The 17433-nt window shown below is 50.1% G+C and overlaps 1 protein-coding gene and 1 long non-coding RNA gene across 2 annotated transcripts in view; both read left to right on the top strand.

The window, feature by feature from the left end:
• The window catches only part of IKZF3 (IKAROS family zinc finger 3), an 87869-nt gene extending 80008 nt beyond the window's left edge, over nt 1–7861 (top strand). Inside the window, 1 exon segment of the mRNA XM_027626601.2 lies at nt 1594–7861. Coding sequence (XP_027482402.2) covers nt 1594–2297 — 704 coding nt within the window. The 3' untranslated portion in view covers nt 2298–7861.
• Nucleotides 7862–11595: 3734 nt separating this feature from the next.
• On the top strand, nt 11596–13464 carry LOC113908337. The gene is made up of 3 exons (XR_003515421.2): nt 11596–11920; nt 12025–12177; nt 13113–13464. It is a non-coding gene; the product is annotated as an uncharacterized LOC113908337 (long non-coding RNA).
• Nucleotides 13465–17433: the final 3969 nt, after the last annotated feature.

The raw sequence follows: 17433 nt of genomic DNA, 5'->3' as shown, positions 1-17433 counted from the left end.
TCTCAAAATCTGTTTTCTACGAATGCTTTCCCTGCCCCAGGTACTCCTGAATTTTTTGCATTTCCTTAACACTTAAATATACAGGGGCGCCTGGGTGGCTCAGATGGTTGGGTGTCTGCCTTTGGCTCAGGTCATGATCCCAGGGTCCTGGGATCAAGCCCCACAACAGTCCCTGCTGAGGGTGGAGCCTGCTTCTCCCTCTTCCTCTGCCTGCCGCTTCCCCCTGCTTGTGCTCTCTCTCTCTCTCTCTCAAAATAAATAAATAAAATCTTTAAAAATAAAATAAAATCAAAGGCCCCCACAGAGCAGGGCAGCCCTTTCACAACTTCTAACATTTATTTTTTTCCGATTCCACGGATACAGGTCTTGTTTCTCTCCCACTAGGTTGGAGACACCTCAAGAACAGGAACTGGTTCTTCCAATTCTTTTGTTTTCTTGTGTTCTTTCATTATTGGACCCTTTACTGTATGGCAGTGACAGGTTTTGGAACCATAACATGCCTAGGTAGTGTTACAGAAGAGAGGATATGGTTCAGCAAATCTCTCCAGAATCTAGTGTCTACAGAATGAAAAATCATCAGTGATACCTTAGCCTCACTTTCAGTACTTGACACATCCTCCCTGCTTTCTCTTCCTTCTACCAGCCACTCACCACTGAGCACATCTGCCATCACTGCAGACCCTGCTCCTGCCTTCCCTGTGGCCAGAGAGCCTCTGTTTTCTAACACACAACACCCACACGCCCCAAAGGTGGCTAAACTCTGTTTTCAGAATTTCTCAGCAGTTTGACATGAGCAGTAGGAGAGGGTGACCACAAGTAAATTTTTCAGTTAAATGCAGGTTGGGTCCTAATGATCACATGTGTATCGATGCAATTTTTCAAGCAAAAGAATAATATACTTTATGAAAGGGACAAAGACCACGATCTTTCAAGAAACCTTTTCTAAGACTTTGTACATTTGCAGTTCTTTTATTTAAATCTCAGTCTGGTGACGATGTGTTTAAGGATTGGTAAGTTGGAGGTTTGGGGGCTATTTTTTCTGCCTCTGTAGCTGTTTAAAAAGTTGCAGAGGCCAGTGGCTGAGAGTCCCCACTTCTTGCAGCACTTCCGTTCCCTGAGCGCCCTTGTATTACCAGAAAATAACAAGCAAAATAACAGTTTGGGAATTGATTGGGTGTTGAGAGTCCATGGACAGTCGAAGTGCAGAGGTGGCCACGCGCCTGCACAGTGGTAGCTTCCTGGCTCCCTGCAAACCCTGCCCTGGGGTCCTCTCGCTTCTTTTTCTCTGCTTTTCTCCAGCACTCCCCTCTGACGTGAGCAGTGGAAACAGCTCACGTTGTAGCCTCAACTCATCAACATCTCTGACTCTCCCTTTTGCCTGCTGGCTTAATTTATTTTGACTGTCCAAATGTGTGCTGTCAGCCACTGTCCCTTGAGACTGTCCCCAGCACCGAATGGAACCATCCTGCCTGGGCTGGGTGTTCTTAAGCAGGCCCCATGTCTTTCCTCCCTTTTCAAGGCCTCTGGAAAATCATTTTACAAACTCTGCCTTTGTGTTCTTCCTCTTGTAATTGTTTCTTTCACTTGTTCTAGGTGAGAAGCGCCACTGCTTTGATGTCAACTATAATCCCAGCTATATGTACGAAAAAGAGAGTGAAATAATACAGACCCGGATGATGGACCAAGCCATCAATAATGCCATCAGCTATCTTGGTGCCGAAGCCCTGCGCCCCTTGGTCCAGACCCCACCTGCTCCCACCTCAGAGATGGTTCCAGTTATCAGCAGCATGTATCCCATAGCCCTCACCCGTGCCGAGATGCCAAATGGTGCCCCCCAGGACCTAGAAAAGAAGAATATCCACCTGCCAGAGAAGAGCCTGCCTTCTGAAAGAGGCCTCTCCCCCAACAATAGTGGCCATGACTCCACGGACACTGATAGCAACCATGAAGAACGCCAGAATCACATCTACCAGCAAAATCACATGGTCCCCCCTAGGGCCCGCAATGGGATGCCACTTCTGAAGGAGGTCCCCCGCTCTTATGAACTCCTCAAGCCCCCACCCATCTGTCCAAGAGACTCCATCAAAGTGATCAACAAAGAAGGGGAGGTGATGGATGTGTATCGCTGTGACCACTGTCGAGTCCTCTTCCTGGATTATGTGATGTTCACTATTCACATGGGTTGCCACGGCTTTCGTGACCCTTTTGAGTGTAACATGTGTGGGTATCGAAGCCATGATCGGTATGAATTCTCTTCTCACATAGCCAGAGGGGAGCACAGAGCCATGCTGAAGTGAACATCTGGTCCCAGAGATGATTGACGTCTGAGTATTCGACATCAGTTGTAAAAACCAACACCCCACCTAACAAGTTATTCTCCGAACAAACTCAGTTCCGAACTCCTCTCCATACCATTCTTAGTGTCCAAAGGGTCATGTTCACATGGGCAAAAGGGAAACGCTGTCTTCATTCAGAAATTGTTTGCAGATATATCATGTTATCATTTTTGTGAAACATTTGTTTTCTCATCAGGGACTTGAATTTTTATGATATTTAAAAGCCAATGAAGTCTTTGGTCATTATCTTTTGCAGCAATGGAACAGGCGGTCCTTGGAGTTTGTTGCCAGTCAAAAGAGTCCCCCAGTTGTGCTGCATGAGACATTCTTTCTGAGATACGTCCGTGGAAAAGCCTTTTGGTCATACGCCAGTTCCACAAAGAAGAGCTCACCAGCTAACCTCACTGGGAAGCCACACCCTTCTGCACTTAACACAGGCTGGAAGTCTAGGATATAATCTCCTCATCCCAAATTAGAGTCTAATAGTAAGGAAAAGAACAGCCATAAAATAAGTATCTGTTATCAGTTACTGAAGACGCCAGTCTCCAAGCATCAGACCCATTTCTTATCACACAATGAAAAAAAAAAATCAAGTCATTTGATCTACCCTTTTACCCTCCCATAGCAATTAAAAAGCTGCTTTGGGTTAAACCAGTCATCATAGGAGAAATTCTATACCAGAAGAACTAATGGTTTTAAACATAAACCATAACTGAAACTCCACAAAGTTGTCCGCTATGGCATCTGTGTTCTGTGATCAAGACTGGCAGAACTGGACTCTGAGGGGGAGATGGTTTAGCAGCACCCCGGGAGGAGGGGGGGAGAGCTACTTGAAAGTTCTTGGTCTCCTTCATGGAGCATTAGTATACAGACCTAAAGCAAACTTGCTGATGATTTTTTTTGACAGAAAACAACCAAACAATCCAAAAAGCATGAACTATTCTCCCCCTCCCCACAGGAGCTTCCTGAAGAAGTAAGGAGGGGCGCACCTCTGCTGACAGGTTCTCCGTGATCAAGCTGGGTGGATTTTTCTCCCCATTTTAAGTGGAGCTGCTGTATGCCAGGAAGATTCCTGAAAGTCAGATCTTGGTCCTGCAGATGTATTGGGCAGCTTTGTAGTTAATTATGAGAGACATGCTCTCAAGGAAAAGTGCAGGGATAATTGTAAAATTAGTACTGCAGTAGGGGGTCCCAAAATCTGTTTGTGAATTCCATATTGGCTGCTAATTAGCTATATGACTTTGGGCAAATCACTAAACTCTTAAAACTGAGTTTCTTCAACCTTAAAATAAGAGTTGGGCTTAGACACTCTCTAAGGTCCCTTCCAGCTTAAAATTTATGTGATTTATGCTGTAACCCTAGTTATCTTTTAAGCCTTTTAATGCATGGGCATCAAGCAGGAGAATATGGATATGAATACCTGTTTCACATTTCTTTGGTGTGCAAATGGTAGTGTTAAATTTTTCCTTTAACCACTGAGTCATGAATGTGAAGAGGATGGTGGGGAGGAACAAAAACAGGAAGGTATTTTGATCTTGCCCCAAAGTGTACACACAAAGTGGCACCTGCAGCTGCTTTGCCAAAGCCTTTTTTTTTTTTCCTTTTTTAAGAACTGGTGTTAGCGAAAATAAACTCTGCTTCCAGGGACAACTTCATGGAACCTATTTACAAATGAAGAGTAGTTTTGTGCACATTTCTACCAGAGTCAAGAATCCCCAGTTCCTGTTAGATTCGCATTTTATGTATCTGCCTTGGTATTTCAAAAGGGCTTAGGCATTAGACTCAAGCTCAACTAATTTATGTGCTGCCAGTAATTAAAATGTTCCGCCTCAGACTGCACAAATGGCTTATCCTTCTTTGTAGCATGGCGTCTGTCTCAGGAAAAAAGATTTTGTGAAATTCCGTGGTAACAGTCCCAACATGTTTGAGATTTCGGCTAAAAGACTAGATGTATTTCAGTGCATAGTCTTCAGCATTTTGCTGTTTCCATAATCCTAGACTCCAAGCCACGCCAGGTTACTGACACCCACTGTGGCAGAGGGGCTGCTTATTATACTCTTGAAATGCCATACATCTTGTTGACTTTCAGGGGACAAAAGAAAGAGCATTTGGAAGCAAGAATTAGTTGGAGAGAAAGCTGGGGAAAGCAAGCATTTCCAACATATTAGTGGGAAAGTCTTTCTGAAGAAACCAGCTTTGGCACCGTAAGATAGTGAAAGAGGCCCACCCAATGACCTGGGGACTTTTTTGAAGACAAGACCCTCATTTTCCCTGTGACTAACAGATTTTCTGAATGATTTTCATTCTTCTGAGGTCAGTTTTCTAAGTGGGATGACCACTCACAAATGCTACTTTCACTGTAGCATTCTGGGCCTGGATTGGGGCACACCAAGTCCAGAGAAAGTTTATATGTGCAAACTCCACATTTGTAAATTGTAAAGTTGAACCAGGTAGTATGTAGTGGTTGCCACCACACTGGTAAAGATTTCCTTCTGTATTCCTTATACCAATAAATGCCCCTTCCCCTTGCTGGGGGTGTGGGGGGAGAGGGTGAAGGAGAATCTTAGCACAATTGCTTAGAGAGAGGGGCAGAGTCAGGATTCACAACCGACCATGCTGGACAGTGAGGTCCTGCAGCAGCTTCAGACAGCATATTTCCTTTCTCAGTCAGCGTCCCTCTGACATGCGCCTTGTAGGTCTGATCTGTCCGTCATTTCCCACCACACACCCAGGAGGCCACAATCTGGGGGAACAACCAACCCCACGAAAAGTTCCCTTGCAGCCAAGGTGACAGAATTGGGGTAAGGGGGAAAGGGAAGAGAACTGGCTCTCCAGATGTTCCTCATCACCCCACTTGAATTGTTGCACAGGTATTTCCTACTGGCAGAGAACTAAACAGAAGTGTCTCTTCCATTACCCTCCACCACCACCACCACGGGAAGAAAAGATATTGATAAATCCACCAGCCTTTAGCTTCCCTAAGTCATTCTCCCCAAAAGATACTTGCCTTGACACAGATAAGCTAACTAATCTTATGCCTTATTACCCATTCTGAGCTGTTCCTGACTCAGCTTCTGACTTTGTCAGTGACAACATTTCTCAGCTTTTTAAGGCAGCGCTTAACATTTCGCTAGGCCCATACTCACAGTGGCCCAGATATAAAGTGACCTCAGATTTCTTTTGCAAAGAAAAAAAGCACAAAATTTTGCTTAGTTGAAACACTGTGTTACGAACAAATCTCACACCAACATAAGGTTTTTCCAAGTAGTCTCTGTATCACTGTTCTTATTCTCCTCCTCTGCTTTTTCCCCTCTGCTAAATGTGAGGTTTACCATGTTTTAAAGGAAAAAGCAGTATTGCTGATACATATCCCAGCACAGGCAGTAAGACTGCAATGGAAATGTTAAATGCTTAGAGTCCTAACTTTAAAGTGTACCCCACAGGGAACTGGTCTGTTGGTCTCTAGTGGAGATTTGGAAACTCAAGGCCACTCAAGATTTGAATCCTCAGAGATAGCCAAGCTCTTTCACAAAGACTTGGAATTGAGATTTATGAGCTCAAGAAAAGAAAGTGGAGTGAGGAAAATCTTGTCCTAGAAAATACCATCAGGTTATGCGGAAGAAGATGAGAGATACACAACGATATGTCTTCTGTTTTAAAGAATTGGGAGCTAGTTTTAGGCTCAGTATAGATCAGAGACTCTCTCTCTTTAGGCAGAATTCAGAAAAACAGAATGGATTTGGGACTTAAGTGCCTGTAAAGAAGACAATTTTGGCCTGAAACCAAAGGCTAGACCCGGGCCACCATAGGAAAAGGATTCTGTTCTCTAAAGCGAAAGGACTGAATGTTCTGTGAATGACCAGTGAACCCAGAGCTGGTCACCGCTGCCTCTAAAGACCATGGACTCAGAAGAGCCTGCAAGAGAAGTGTAGGCTTTCGACTTGTGTGAGCTCAGAACATAAGACTATAGCTCCATTCACCCAAGCTGTAGATAGTGTGTACCCCACCATGCTGTCAACATTAGATAAACAGGTCTTTGCACTTTGAAAAAGTTGAATGCAAGTTTCCTCTGAATATTACAAGACTGGACTGTCATATACATTGATGTTGACTGAGCTGTCATTTGAAAATGGAATGTTAATGTCTTGATTAAAAAATGTAAGGACATAGTGTCTACCTCCTGAGGCTGTCACGAGGTTTTATGTAATTTTGTCTATGGGATGATGTTACTTGGGGGGGTGGGGTGGATGGTTACAAATTTTCCACTCTATGTATTGTATGTGGATTTAAAGACATGGAGATATTCAAAGGCCATAATAGGACCATGATTCAGTAATTCAGTAGCCAGTGGAGGCCTCTGATCTCTAGCACACAGCTTCCTTCATGTTATTTTAATGTGTGAAAGTAAAGAATATGCTGACAATTAGAACAATACAAGTGAACCTCATGCTAAAGACACTTCATGGCATTGCAGCCAGGGAAGTAGGAATGGCTTTGCTCCCTCCCTGTCTCATGAGCTCTCAATTATTAACTCCCTGAGTAACTTAGAGTCTCCTCAAATGGTCCATTTGTCTCTTGACCATCTGTTGTCCATCTCCCTCTTGAAACTCTAGAAAGCCTGGAGAGCATTCCATAATGTCACCCACCTCTTCGCAAGCCTGTGGGGCCTAGCTTCTGAAGTTGCTTTGCTTCTTCCTCTCCTAAAAAGACTGAGAACAAACATTTTAAAATATTAGGAAAATGGGGCAGCCTTAAAAATGATCCCATTGCCAGTGACTCATTTATACAAGGACTTTTCCAGGTTAGCAGACAAAACCCTTTTTGGATGGGCCTGCTTCTGTGGGTTCACAGAAAACCAAATTACTGTGGGTTGCAAAGAATTAGCAGGTCATTTGAAAAGCAGACATCCCTTCACCCAGACTGTGGTTTTGCATGCTCAGGTTCTCAGTCTATGAGCTTTGGTGAGGGATCATTTTGGCTACTGGAAAAACCATAGGTTATTTTTAATTTCTGGTTGCCAAAACCACCACACATGTGGTCTGTAGATGACCCTTGTCTGCAGAATGACGGGGGAAGAAGGGAACCTGGTTTGGGGGTTCACGGGGGCTCAGGGTGACCTTCCCCCCAGGAGGAAGGGAGGGAGCCCTTGCCGAGTGGTTTTGTCACGGCCTGTGCTCATAGCATTCTCATCTGGGTTTCTCAGAAATGCCCTCCCTGCCCAGCAGTGACCTTCCCTCTTAACTCCTATTGAGTTTTACCCAGAGTCCAACCATTTGGAGCACTGTAAGGTGTAAAGACTTTGTAAAGACTGTTTAAAGAAAGTCAGCTTCTGAAATGTAGCAATGCTAACCTTGCCAGAACCATAATGAGTGCATTGTCACGTCAAAAAAACAAAAAAACAAAAACAAAAACAAAACAAAACAAAACAAAAAAAAAACCCTGCTGATAGTTTTCAAGGTTTCTTTATCATGTTTGATTTTTACACTGAAAAATAAAAAAAAAAAATACTGGTGTGTTTAAAATTAGTCATTGTGCATGCCTATCATTTGTAGTTGTCAGAAAATGGAAGGGTTTAATTCTGCCTCTAGGACTGTTTTCTTAATTTAGCCCCTCTGGCTGTTTCTTAAAGTCTAAGTACCAAGGTAAATGAAATTATCAGCGAAATAAGGCATCTGTTCTGATGCTTGGCTGAGCCTGCCATTGGCATCCTGTTGCTGGCTCCCATACTCCTAGAGTAGGGTTCTGGTTCCACTGGCCCTTAGTTCACTAAGGGGACCGGAGGAAGCTATGGACTGGATTTGGCAGGATCAACACTGCAGGGTCTCCCAGTTCCAAGACACAACTTTGCCCTTGCTCCCAGCAGGGGTTCTCTCTAGAAGATAGGCAAGTCCCAGCTTTTTCACCTCTGGGGTCTCAGAAACATCCAAGTTTCTTGGGAATTTGGGAAATTCAAGTGCAGTCACTAAACTCGGCCACACCTTTTTTCTTTTTTACTTTTTTTAAAAGATTTTTAGTAATCTCTACACCCAATATGGGGCTCAAACTTACAACCCCAAGATCAAGAGTCACATGCTCTACTGACTGAGCTAGCCAGGTGCCCCAGCTGCATTTAAATATAGTCTTAAGTGGGGGCGCCTGGGTGGCTCAGTCGTTAAGCGTCTGCTTTCCGCTCAGGTCATGATCCCAGGGTCCTGGGATTGAGCCCAGCATCGGGCTCCCTGCTCCGCGGGAAGCCTGCTTCTCCCTCTCCCACTCCCCCTGCTTGTGTTCCCTCTCTTGCTGTGTCTCTCTCTGTCAAATAAATAAATAAAATCTCCAAGAAGGAAGGAAGGGAGGAAGGAAGGAAGGAAGAAAGAAAAAGTCTTAAGATACTTGGAGGCCCAAACCTAAGATGTTGAGGAGAAAGTCCTAGGAGAATGGCATAGAGATTATTCAGCTTTCTCCCTGTCTTGGTTATCTTCTGTTCTCTCTTAGAATACGACAGTAAAGAGTCTAGGAGGTGATCTGGCTTTCCGCTCAGCATCTTCCAAAACACCTTCCCTTTCCTCTTTGTGAGAGAGGCAGGAGGAAGCCATTTCTGAAGTTTAGGATTAGCAAAGGTGGAGCCAGCTTGGTGGCAGCTTCCTCTGGCTCTCTGCTCAGCAGCATCTCCTCCCTGCAGCGCCAGACTGGAGGCCCTCCAGCAGGTTTTGCCATCTCGGCACTGAGGGCAGGGAGAGAGGAATTGTGTAGCAGCCTGCCTTTGTATTACAACAGTAAATACATTGCCAAGCGGCCTCTGGGTAGCTGAGTCTCAGCCTTAGAATGGTATGTGGCCTTCCTCCTCCCCACTCCCTCCCCAAAGCAGAAGCAGCTTGGAGAGAAAGGGAGACCAGGAGACCTGATCCTATTTGCCAGGGAGCAGCGGAGAGAGCTCTGGGGCTCGCTGGTGCTGGGCTCGGGGCTGGATGGGCTTCCAGCCTTCCTTTCCTAATTCCTGGGAACTAATGTGACACTTCAGAGGGTAGTGGGCCTAACAGGGGAGGCCACCCCACACCTGCACACTCTTCCTCCCCCTCCCCATCACTCAACACAACCAGGCCAATCACACAGACTGCGGTGCCCAAACCTCCACCTGCAGGCAACTGCCATCCAAGGGCAAGCGGGGGACAAGGACCTGTGTCCCTTCCCTCACCTCCCATTCCCTAGCACCCAGAGTTTGAGGAAAAGTGGAGATGAGAGCTCCGGGAAGGCCAGGAACACTGAGGGATGGTGGAGGAGCGCATGGGGCCCAGGACATGGGTTGGGGCTGCAGAGCATTCCCAGTCAGACGGTTGTTTGCATAAAAGCCAAAAGCCACTGCACCTGGGGTGGGGAGGCCCTCTGGGGAGGTACTCCCTGGCTTGGGGGAGAGGGGGAAGGAAGGTGTCATGGAAAGTCCCTGAAGGACACGGGGTGTTGAATCTGCTGCGGTTTTGTTAACTCTGTCTTGACCTGTGAAGTAGGCAGCTGCCTCCCTTCCCCCCAAATAACAGAGCTTCCCCCAGAAGAATGTGAATATACCCAAGGAAAGAGCACTGCAGTGGAAAGTATGGAGGTTAGAGGGCCTGTGGGTGATGTAAGCTGCCCCCCCTTCCCCAGGACTGATGGGGCAGGAAGCCCTAAAGCAGTCTTTTCCCATCACCTCGCCTCCCCCCTGCCCCGGGCCCCCTGGCCCAGAAGAGCTGCCTAGTCAAATAAACCACAGCCCTGGGGGTGGCTGGTGGGAACTAAGGGGGCAGATGCCACCTCCTCCCCAGGCTTGTCCTTCCACCAGGTCAATCCCCACCCCACCCCACCGTCACTGGAATTAGTCTCAGCACCTCAACCTCCCTGTCACTCACAGACCCTCCCCACCCTCCCCAGACTGGGGCCGCGGCGGGCAGGCGGGCGGGGGCAGACAGAGTCAAGGAATCCAGCAAAGCTCTGAAGTCTCAGTAAAGCCTGGTGCAGACTCCAGCTGGCTTCCAACCCCAGCCCTGCCACTCTCTGGGTGACCCTGGGCGCTTTCATTTCCCTCTCTGGGCCTTAATATTTCCCTGGAACTGGAGCTCTGAAGTTCCTTCCAACTGAGACGAAGCCTGGCCTCAACCCCATGGCTCCAGCCAGGCCTTTCCTCTAATTCCAGAAAGAAGAGGAGAGAAAGAGGGTCCTGTGCCCTCTTCCTTCTCCCCCACCACCCTCGGGCACTGACAGGGAGGTGGGGCGCTGGAGCAAGGGTTAGGGCGGCCTATGATTTTCCCAAGTGGTCGCGTTCTAAACCATTCTATGAAATTCCAATCCTGGCACCCAGGTGTGTGGGGCACGGGGAGGTGACAGTGGAATCGTGGCCTCGGAATATGGGCACGGAGGCTGGGTCTGAACTCCCGGCCTCGGCCTCGCTCAGGTTCTCTTAATTCTGCGTGGACTCAGACACCTGATTCCCGGGTCGGGATGCCCAGGCGAGAAAAGCGAAGGCCTGGCGGAGGGGGAAGGGGTGCGGTGCGAGGTGGGAGCTGAGGGGGGGTGTGAGGGGAGGGGCAGCTGCACTTCTGAGAAACAGCTCGGCGTCTCAGCAGCCCGCAGCCTAACCCCCTGCCTGCGGCTTCACAGCTCGCTCCTCCTGCCGCCCACGCCGCTCGGGGCCTCTCCGGGGGTCGGCAGCCCCCGCGGAGGCGGCGGCTGCTGGGGAGGAGCGGCAGCTCGGGGGACAGCGGAGTGGAACCCATGGCGTTGGGGGGTGGGGGAGTGGAAAATGCAGGGAGGCGTGGGGCGCGTGACACCCCGGGAGTAAAAAGTCATCCCTCCCCCGGGGTCCCGAAGGCCGGCCCTCGGCACGCCTGTGTGTCTCCACCCCCCCCCCAGCTCCACCCCTCCACCCCAGATGCTCTCCCATCACACCGGGGTAGGATCCAGAAGTGAAACTGCTCCGGGTCACAGCCCAGCGCCGCCGCTCTGCCCCGCCCCGCCCTTCCGGGCACTGCAGCCCCGCAGGATCTCCCAGCGCTCCGGCGACTGCCGAGGAGGAAACTGGGGGAGGGGAAGGGGAAGTGCCCCCGCGGGGCAGTCTGCAGAGCGCGGCCTTCTCCCTTGGGGGTGCCCGCTCGTAACCACTAGTGGGAACCTCGAGAGGCGTCGACCTTCACAGCGGGAACCGAGCGGCGGCGCCTGCACTCCCCGCCACGGCCACTGGGTGTCACTGCCGCCGCGCGGCTGGGAGGCTCGGGCGCCGTCGGCAGGCGGGGGCGCGGGTCCCGGGGAACCCGAGCGCCCGGCCCGCGGCGCCTACGAGGTCCTGCCTGGCCTTCGCCGTCCAGGCCCCGCGAAGTTTGGCTGCGGCGCTCGGACCTCGCTCCCCGCCTGGCGTCTGGGGGCCCGCGGCCCACCAATTCGAGGGGAGAACAACCTAACCCCGTGCCTCGCGAAGGACGGGCCCATGGCTGTGGCTCCACGCGAGCCTCCTTCCGTGGGGACAGGGGACCGAGGCGCGTACTCTGCGGCCCCGAAGCGCGCCCCCTGGCGAAACGGGCCGGCCTTCCCCCGCGCCCGCAGCCCCTCGACGGCTCGGCGCCCTTAAGTCCAGCCAGGTGGGTGGTTGGGAGCCCAAGGGCAGGCGGCGGGGGCAGAGCGACTGCGGGATCCTCACTCCGACTCCTGATCTCGCCTTACTCGTGCCGCCGCCCTTCCCCAGCCCCCAGCTCATCCCTTAGATGTGCGGGACGCGGTGGCTCAGCTTGGAAGAAGAGAACCAAAAGGTGGGAACCTGTATCAGGACTGATGGATGTAAGAGGTCTGGGAGCAAGAAGATGCCCTGGAATCCTTTGGAAAATCGCGGTAGTGTCTGGTAGGAATACCCACTTCTGTCACGTCCTGGATCTAATTGGGGGCGCGGGGTGTGCAGGTCATTGCAGAGGAATACGTCTTTGGCGGCAGTCCTGGGGAGGTGCAGGTGGCCTCCCAATCTCCCTCAGTCTCCCCTAAACCACTCCAAAATACACCCAATCCAAGTAAAAACAAACTGCCCACCATGAAAACGCAGCTCTAACTAAACAGTCCCCCCAGGTACCCAGCAGAGAAAAACCTGCCTCTTCCTTGGAGCAGATGCAGCCCTCCAATAGGGGCGCTAGCTTCCGTCACAGTTCACCCCACAAGGGATTGAATTTCAGACCTTAATCCATCTCAGCCCAGATAGTACCCCCCCACTTCCTAACACCCCTACCTGTATGGAGATCATGGAGAACCCCTGGGGAACAGCCCCAGCCCCCAGGATCACCCATTCTGTGGCTCTAGACTCCAGTCTGCATCATCCAACTTCCCCAAGATCCCAATGTCTTTTCCCTCCTTGCTCAACTCCCTCCCCCAGCTGGAAGCTCAGAATCCTCTGTCCTAAGAGGCCACACTGTGCACCTCACTCCCCAAGCCCCAGAGCTAAGGTTCTGCCAACAGCACAGGACATGAAATCAAACTCTGTCACAGACCCTACCTCTGTGCAAGTTGGGCCAACCAACCCCTGACCTCTCTGGGCCCTCTTTTCTGTCTGCTAGATCAGGTCAGTCCTATAGTAGCGGAAGCCTTTTTTCCAACTATACCATGAAGCCGAACTCCCAGATATAAAGGCAACCCCACCCCAACCTGACCCCCAACTCCTGCTGTAACCCTTGGACTACAGGAAGCCAGTAGAAAACTGCTTATGTAGACAATTTGGAAGAAAGGATCCTTCCGAATGGCCTTGGTCTCTCTCGCCTGTCTCCTTTTCTTCTTCCCTCCCTCCCTCCTCAGGGTGCCTGGCACTGAGCACAAGGAAGGAACCAGGCAGGATCACTGACCCAATGTTGAACTCTCCACTGGCACCAGGAGGCCCTCCACCCATGAACTTGGAGGCTGTGTAGATTTCACTGAACAGGATGTCTGGGGATCAGGGAGAGCATCAATTATCCAGAGTTTTGTCTGTCTGGATGTCCCACCTAAGGCATCCTAAGGGAGGTGGGCGTCCCTAGAATCATGCCCACCTGTTCTCAAAGTCCAGAAAGTTGGCAGCAGCCCTCCCTGCCCTCCACACTTGACCAGGCAGGGAGGTCAGCCTTGTGGCCACCTCCTCCTACAGGACCGTGGTGCTGCCAAGGACAACTATATACCCTGGCACCAGGCTCACACCAGTCATTCTAGCCCCAGGAGCTGGTGTCTAGGATGAGCTACAGACCATTTAGGGCCAGCCCCCCTGGAATTGGGCTCTGTGTCACTCTCTCTCAATGCCTGGGTCCTCCTCGGGGAGATGACAGGGAATTTTCTTTTTTCTTTTCCAAGGTGTTTTTCTGATTTCTGAAATGTTCTTTAATAAGCACATACACTTTTGGGGCACCTGGGTGGCCCAGTTGGTTAAGCAGCTGACTCTTGATTTTGGCTCAGGTCATGATCTCAGGGTCATGAGATCGAGCCCCAGGTCAGGCCCGAACTCAGCACTGAGTCTGCTTGAGATTCTCTCTCTCCCTCTTCCTCTGCCCCTCCCCACGCTCACTCTCTCTCTCAAATAAATAAAATCTTTAAAAAAAATAAGCACATATACTTTTATAATCAAACCCAATAACTTGAGCTGAAAAGACAGCATGTTAGGTGCCAGCCTCTATGTTCTGCACAATGCCCCTGCCACCCTCCCAGCAGCCTGAATTTCATCATAAATTTCATCACAAGCCTCCAAGAGCCACACTGCAGCTATCCCGGGAAGTCCCCTCTGCTCTCTGGCCTCTGGGGGTCATGCTTCAGCCCTTTTGGCAGTAGAACAACAGCCTTCCCATGTCTTCAGAGCTAGGGGATCTTACCCTGTGTCCCTCCGCAAACTGACCTTGAGGGGCCCTTGCGCCCCACATTCTCAGCTGCTGCCTTTCCTCCAAGAAGCCAGACATCTCAGCCACCCAGCAAGGACATTCATCTGCTGATTTCCCATATCCAGCTCAGGGTCAAGCCAGCTGCCGCCTCAAAGGGTCCCCAGTGGCCCAGGTCCTTCACAGTAGCCAGCACTAAGAACAGAGGGGGCAGAGAACAAGGGGCAGAGAAGGGCTATGTTCCACCACCTAAAGCTGGGCCGAGTCTGACCTCTGTCTCCAACTCCATATAAGACCTCAGGCCGGGGGGGGGGGGGGGGGGGGGGCGGCCCGCTGGGGGACTCAGATGGTTAAGCATCTGCCTTCGGCTCAGGTCATGATCCCAGGGTCCTGGGATCGAGCCCCGCATCGGGCTCCCTGCTCAGCGGGAAGCCTGCTTCTCCCTCTCCCACCCCCACTCCCCCTGCTTGTGTTCCTCTCTCGCTGTCTCTCTCTCTCTGTCAAATAAATAAATAAATCTTAAAAAAAAAAAAAAAAGAGACCTCAGGAGGGTCTCTCTCTTTGAGCCTCAGTTTCCTGTTTGTAAAGTGAAAATTATATCTGTCCCGAATACTCTAATTAGCTGATTGACTTAGAAGGGCATTGTCCCCTACCTGGTGCCTCAAGCTACAAGGAGACACTGGGTCCTGTTTTCATACAGCCTAAATCCCTGGACATGCTTAAGATGTGGCTCATTCTGGCCCCTTTATTCCTACCCCAGCATGGACCCCTAGCACCCACACCTTAGAAGTGGCCCTGGGCATCCCTGGCCGGTCACACAGCCGGCACCAGTCAGCTCAGGCCCAAGGAGAAGCCAATGATGGGATGGTTCTGGAAACCATGGCAGGTGGCAGGCAGCAGATTGCTCTGGTCCCTGCCTCTTCAGGGAGTCCTGCTAAAAAGAAACAAAACCTACACCCCTCTCACCCTTGGCTGCAGTAATTTCTTCAGGGTAAGCCCCTAGAAAGTTCTAAGCTGGAGGGTGGATGAGGCATCTCTACCCACCTCTATCTGACAGGCCTGGTTCCCCAGCCCCAAGGTTGGGGGTGACAAGCCTGGCCCAAGGGCTGGCTATGGTGGCTGGTCCTTCTCAGGGTCACCTCAGGACAACCTCCTAGACAGAGACCAGGGCTGCAGAGAAGGGAGGGGCTCTTCAGGGGAAAACACCACCACCCCCACCCCACCCCCACAGGCCACTTAGGAATTCCACCTGGAAGTCAGCCAGGCAGGGGTAGCAGAACAGCCCAGACCTGTATTCAGACCTGGGTTGAAATCCTGGCTCTCCCACTAACTGTAATTTGGGGCAGGTCTCCTCGCTGAGCCATCAGTTTCCTCACCAACAAAACAGGATCCCACCACCTTGTGCCCAATCTCAAAAGATTGGGGGAGAGATTCTCTATTTAAAAAAAAAAAATTATTATAGGGGCGCCTGGGTGGCTCAATCGTTGGGAGTCTGTCTGCCTTCGGCTCAGGTCATGATCCCAGGGTCCTGGGATCGAGTCCTGCATCGGGCTCCCCGCTCCGCGGGAAGCCTGCTTCTCCCTCCCCCACTGCCCCTGCTTGTGTTCCTTCTCTCACTTTCTCTCTCTCTGTCAAATAAATAAATAAAATCTTAAAAAAAATTTTTTTATTATAGAATTTTCAAGCTTACATAAATTTAAAGAATTTAATGAATCCCTACGTACCCATCACCCAGCTTCAACCATTATCAGCTCATGGCCAACCCATGACCATACTCACACCCTCTCCCCTCACCTTGGGGCTATTTTAAAAACAAAGCTAAGACATCATTTCACCTACAAATACTTCAGAATGAATCTCTCAAAGATGAAGACTTAAACACACACACACACACACAAATACCATTATCACCCCTTGAAAAGTTAACCATAATTCCTTATTATCATCAAATACCTCATTGGAGCTCAAATTTCCCCCACTTGCTCGTAAGTGTTTTTTACAGTTGGTTTGGATTTGAATCAAAGAAGGTCAACACATTATGTATGTCTGAATTTCTTGAGAGCTAGAGATTCCCCATCTTTTCTTGTAATTTTGTTGTTGTCAAAGAAGCTGGGTTATCTGCTCTATAGTTTCCTAGTCTGGATTTGGGTAATTTTATCTCCATGTGTCATTTCACATGTTCCTCTGTCCCCTGTGTTTCTGACAAACTAGCAGCTAGATCCAAGGGATGACACTGAGGTTTTATTTCTTGGCAAAAGTAATGCCTAGCTGGGAGTTCACGTGTCAGAAGAGAAGGTCTACCTCTTTGTGATTTAAAGATCAAATGGCAGGTTCGGGTGTTGCCAATTTGATAGTTACTATAAAGCTCTCCTGTCACCTAAGAGCTGTAAAATTCTTAGACAAAACTCTTTAGACAAAAACAGACCAGCATGGGCAGTGGGGAGAGGCCAGACCCTACAGGGTCCATCTGGGCTTCTATTTTGGAAAGATCCCTCTTTCCCATCCATCCAGGATGGGCTGGAGAGGGAAGCCAGACTCAGAGGGCTGAGTGTCGTGAGGTCCCATTTACATGGCCTTCTGGAGGGAGCAAACTATAAGGACAGAAAGCAGGAGGGAGGGGCGCCTGGGTGGCTCAGTCGGTTAAGCGTCTGCCTTCGGCTCAGGTCATGATCTCAGGGTCCCAGGATTGAGCCCCTTACTGGGCTCCTGGCTCAGTGGAGAGTCTGCTTCTCTCTCTGCCCTCACCCAGCTCTTGTGTTCTCTCTCACTCTCTCAAATAAATACATAAAATCTTTAAAAAAGAAAGCAAGCAAGCAGGAGGGAGAGGGGTTGACAGTGGGTGTCATGGGGACTTGGGAGAGGTGCTGGGCCGTGTGTCCGGGTCGGGGTGGGAGACGCATAACTGCATGTTTGTCAGGGCTCATCCGAGCAGTTGGCCCACAGGACTCGCAGAAGGTACGTGCTGTGGGACTCAGCTCCCAGGCCTGTTACCTCCATTAGCTTTAGGCCCTGTCAGGAGATGGCACCTGGATGACAGACCCTTATACATGCATTCATTAAACAAGCAGCTACTGACCTGTCTCCCTGCTGGACACTGGAGACTCTCAGATGATCAAGACCACCCTGCCCTCAAGAAATGTCCAGGCCGGAGGACTCGTGGCCCTGAGCCATCCAACACATTCACCAACGCCTGGCGCCCCCCTCTCCCGCTCCCCTGCTCTACTCCAGCTAGTTAGGTCTTACCAGCAGAACTCACAGATGTATCAAAAAATAATCTTTAT

Source organism: Zalophus californianus, chromosome 16 (genome assembly GCF_009762305.2).
Source record: "Zalophus californianus isolate mZalCal1 chromosome 16, mZalCal1.pri.v2, whole genome shotgun sequence".
Classification (NCBI taxonomy): Eukaryota; Metazoa; Chordata; class Mammalia; order Carnivora; family Otariidae; genus Zalophus; species Zalophus californianus.
The sequence above is the reverse complement of the archived record's forward strand: the minus strand, read 5'-3'. Positions and strand labels throughout refer to the sequence as shown.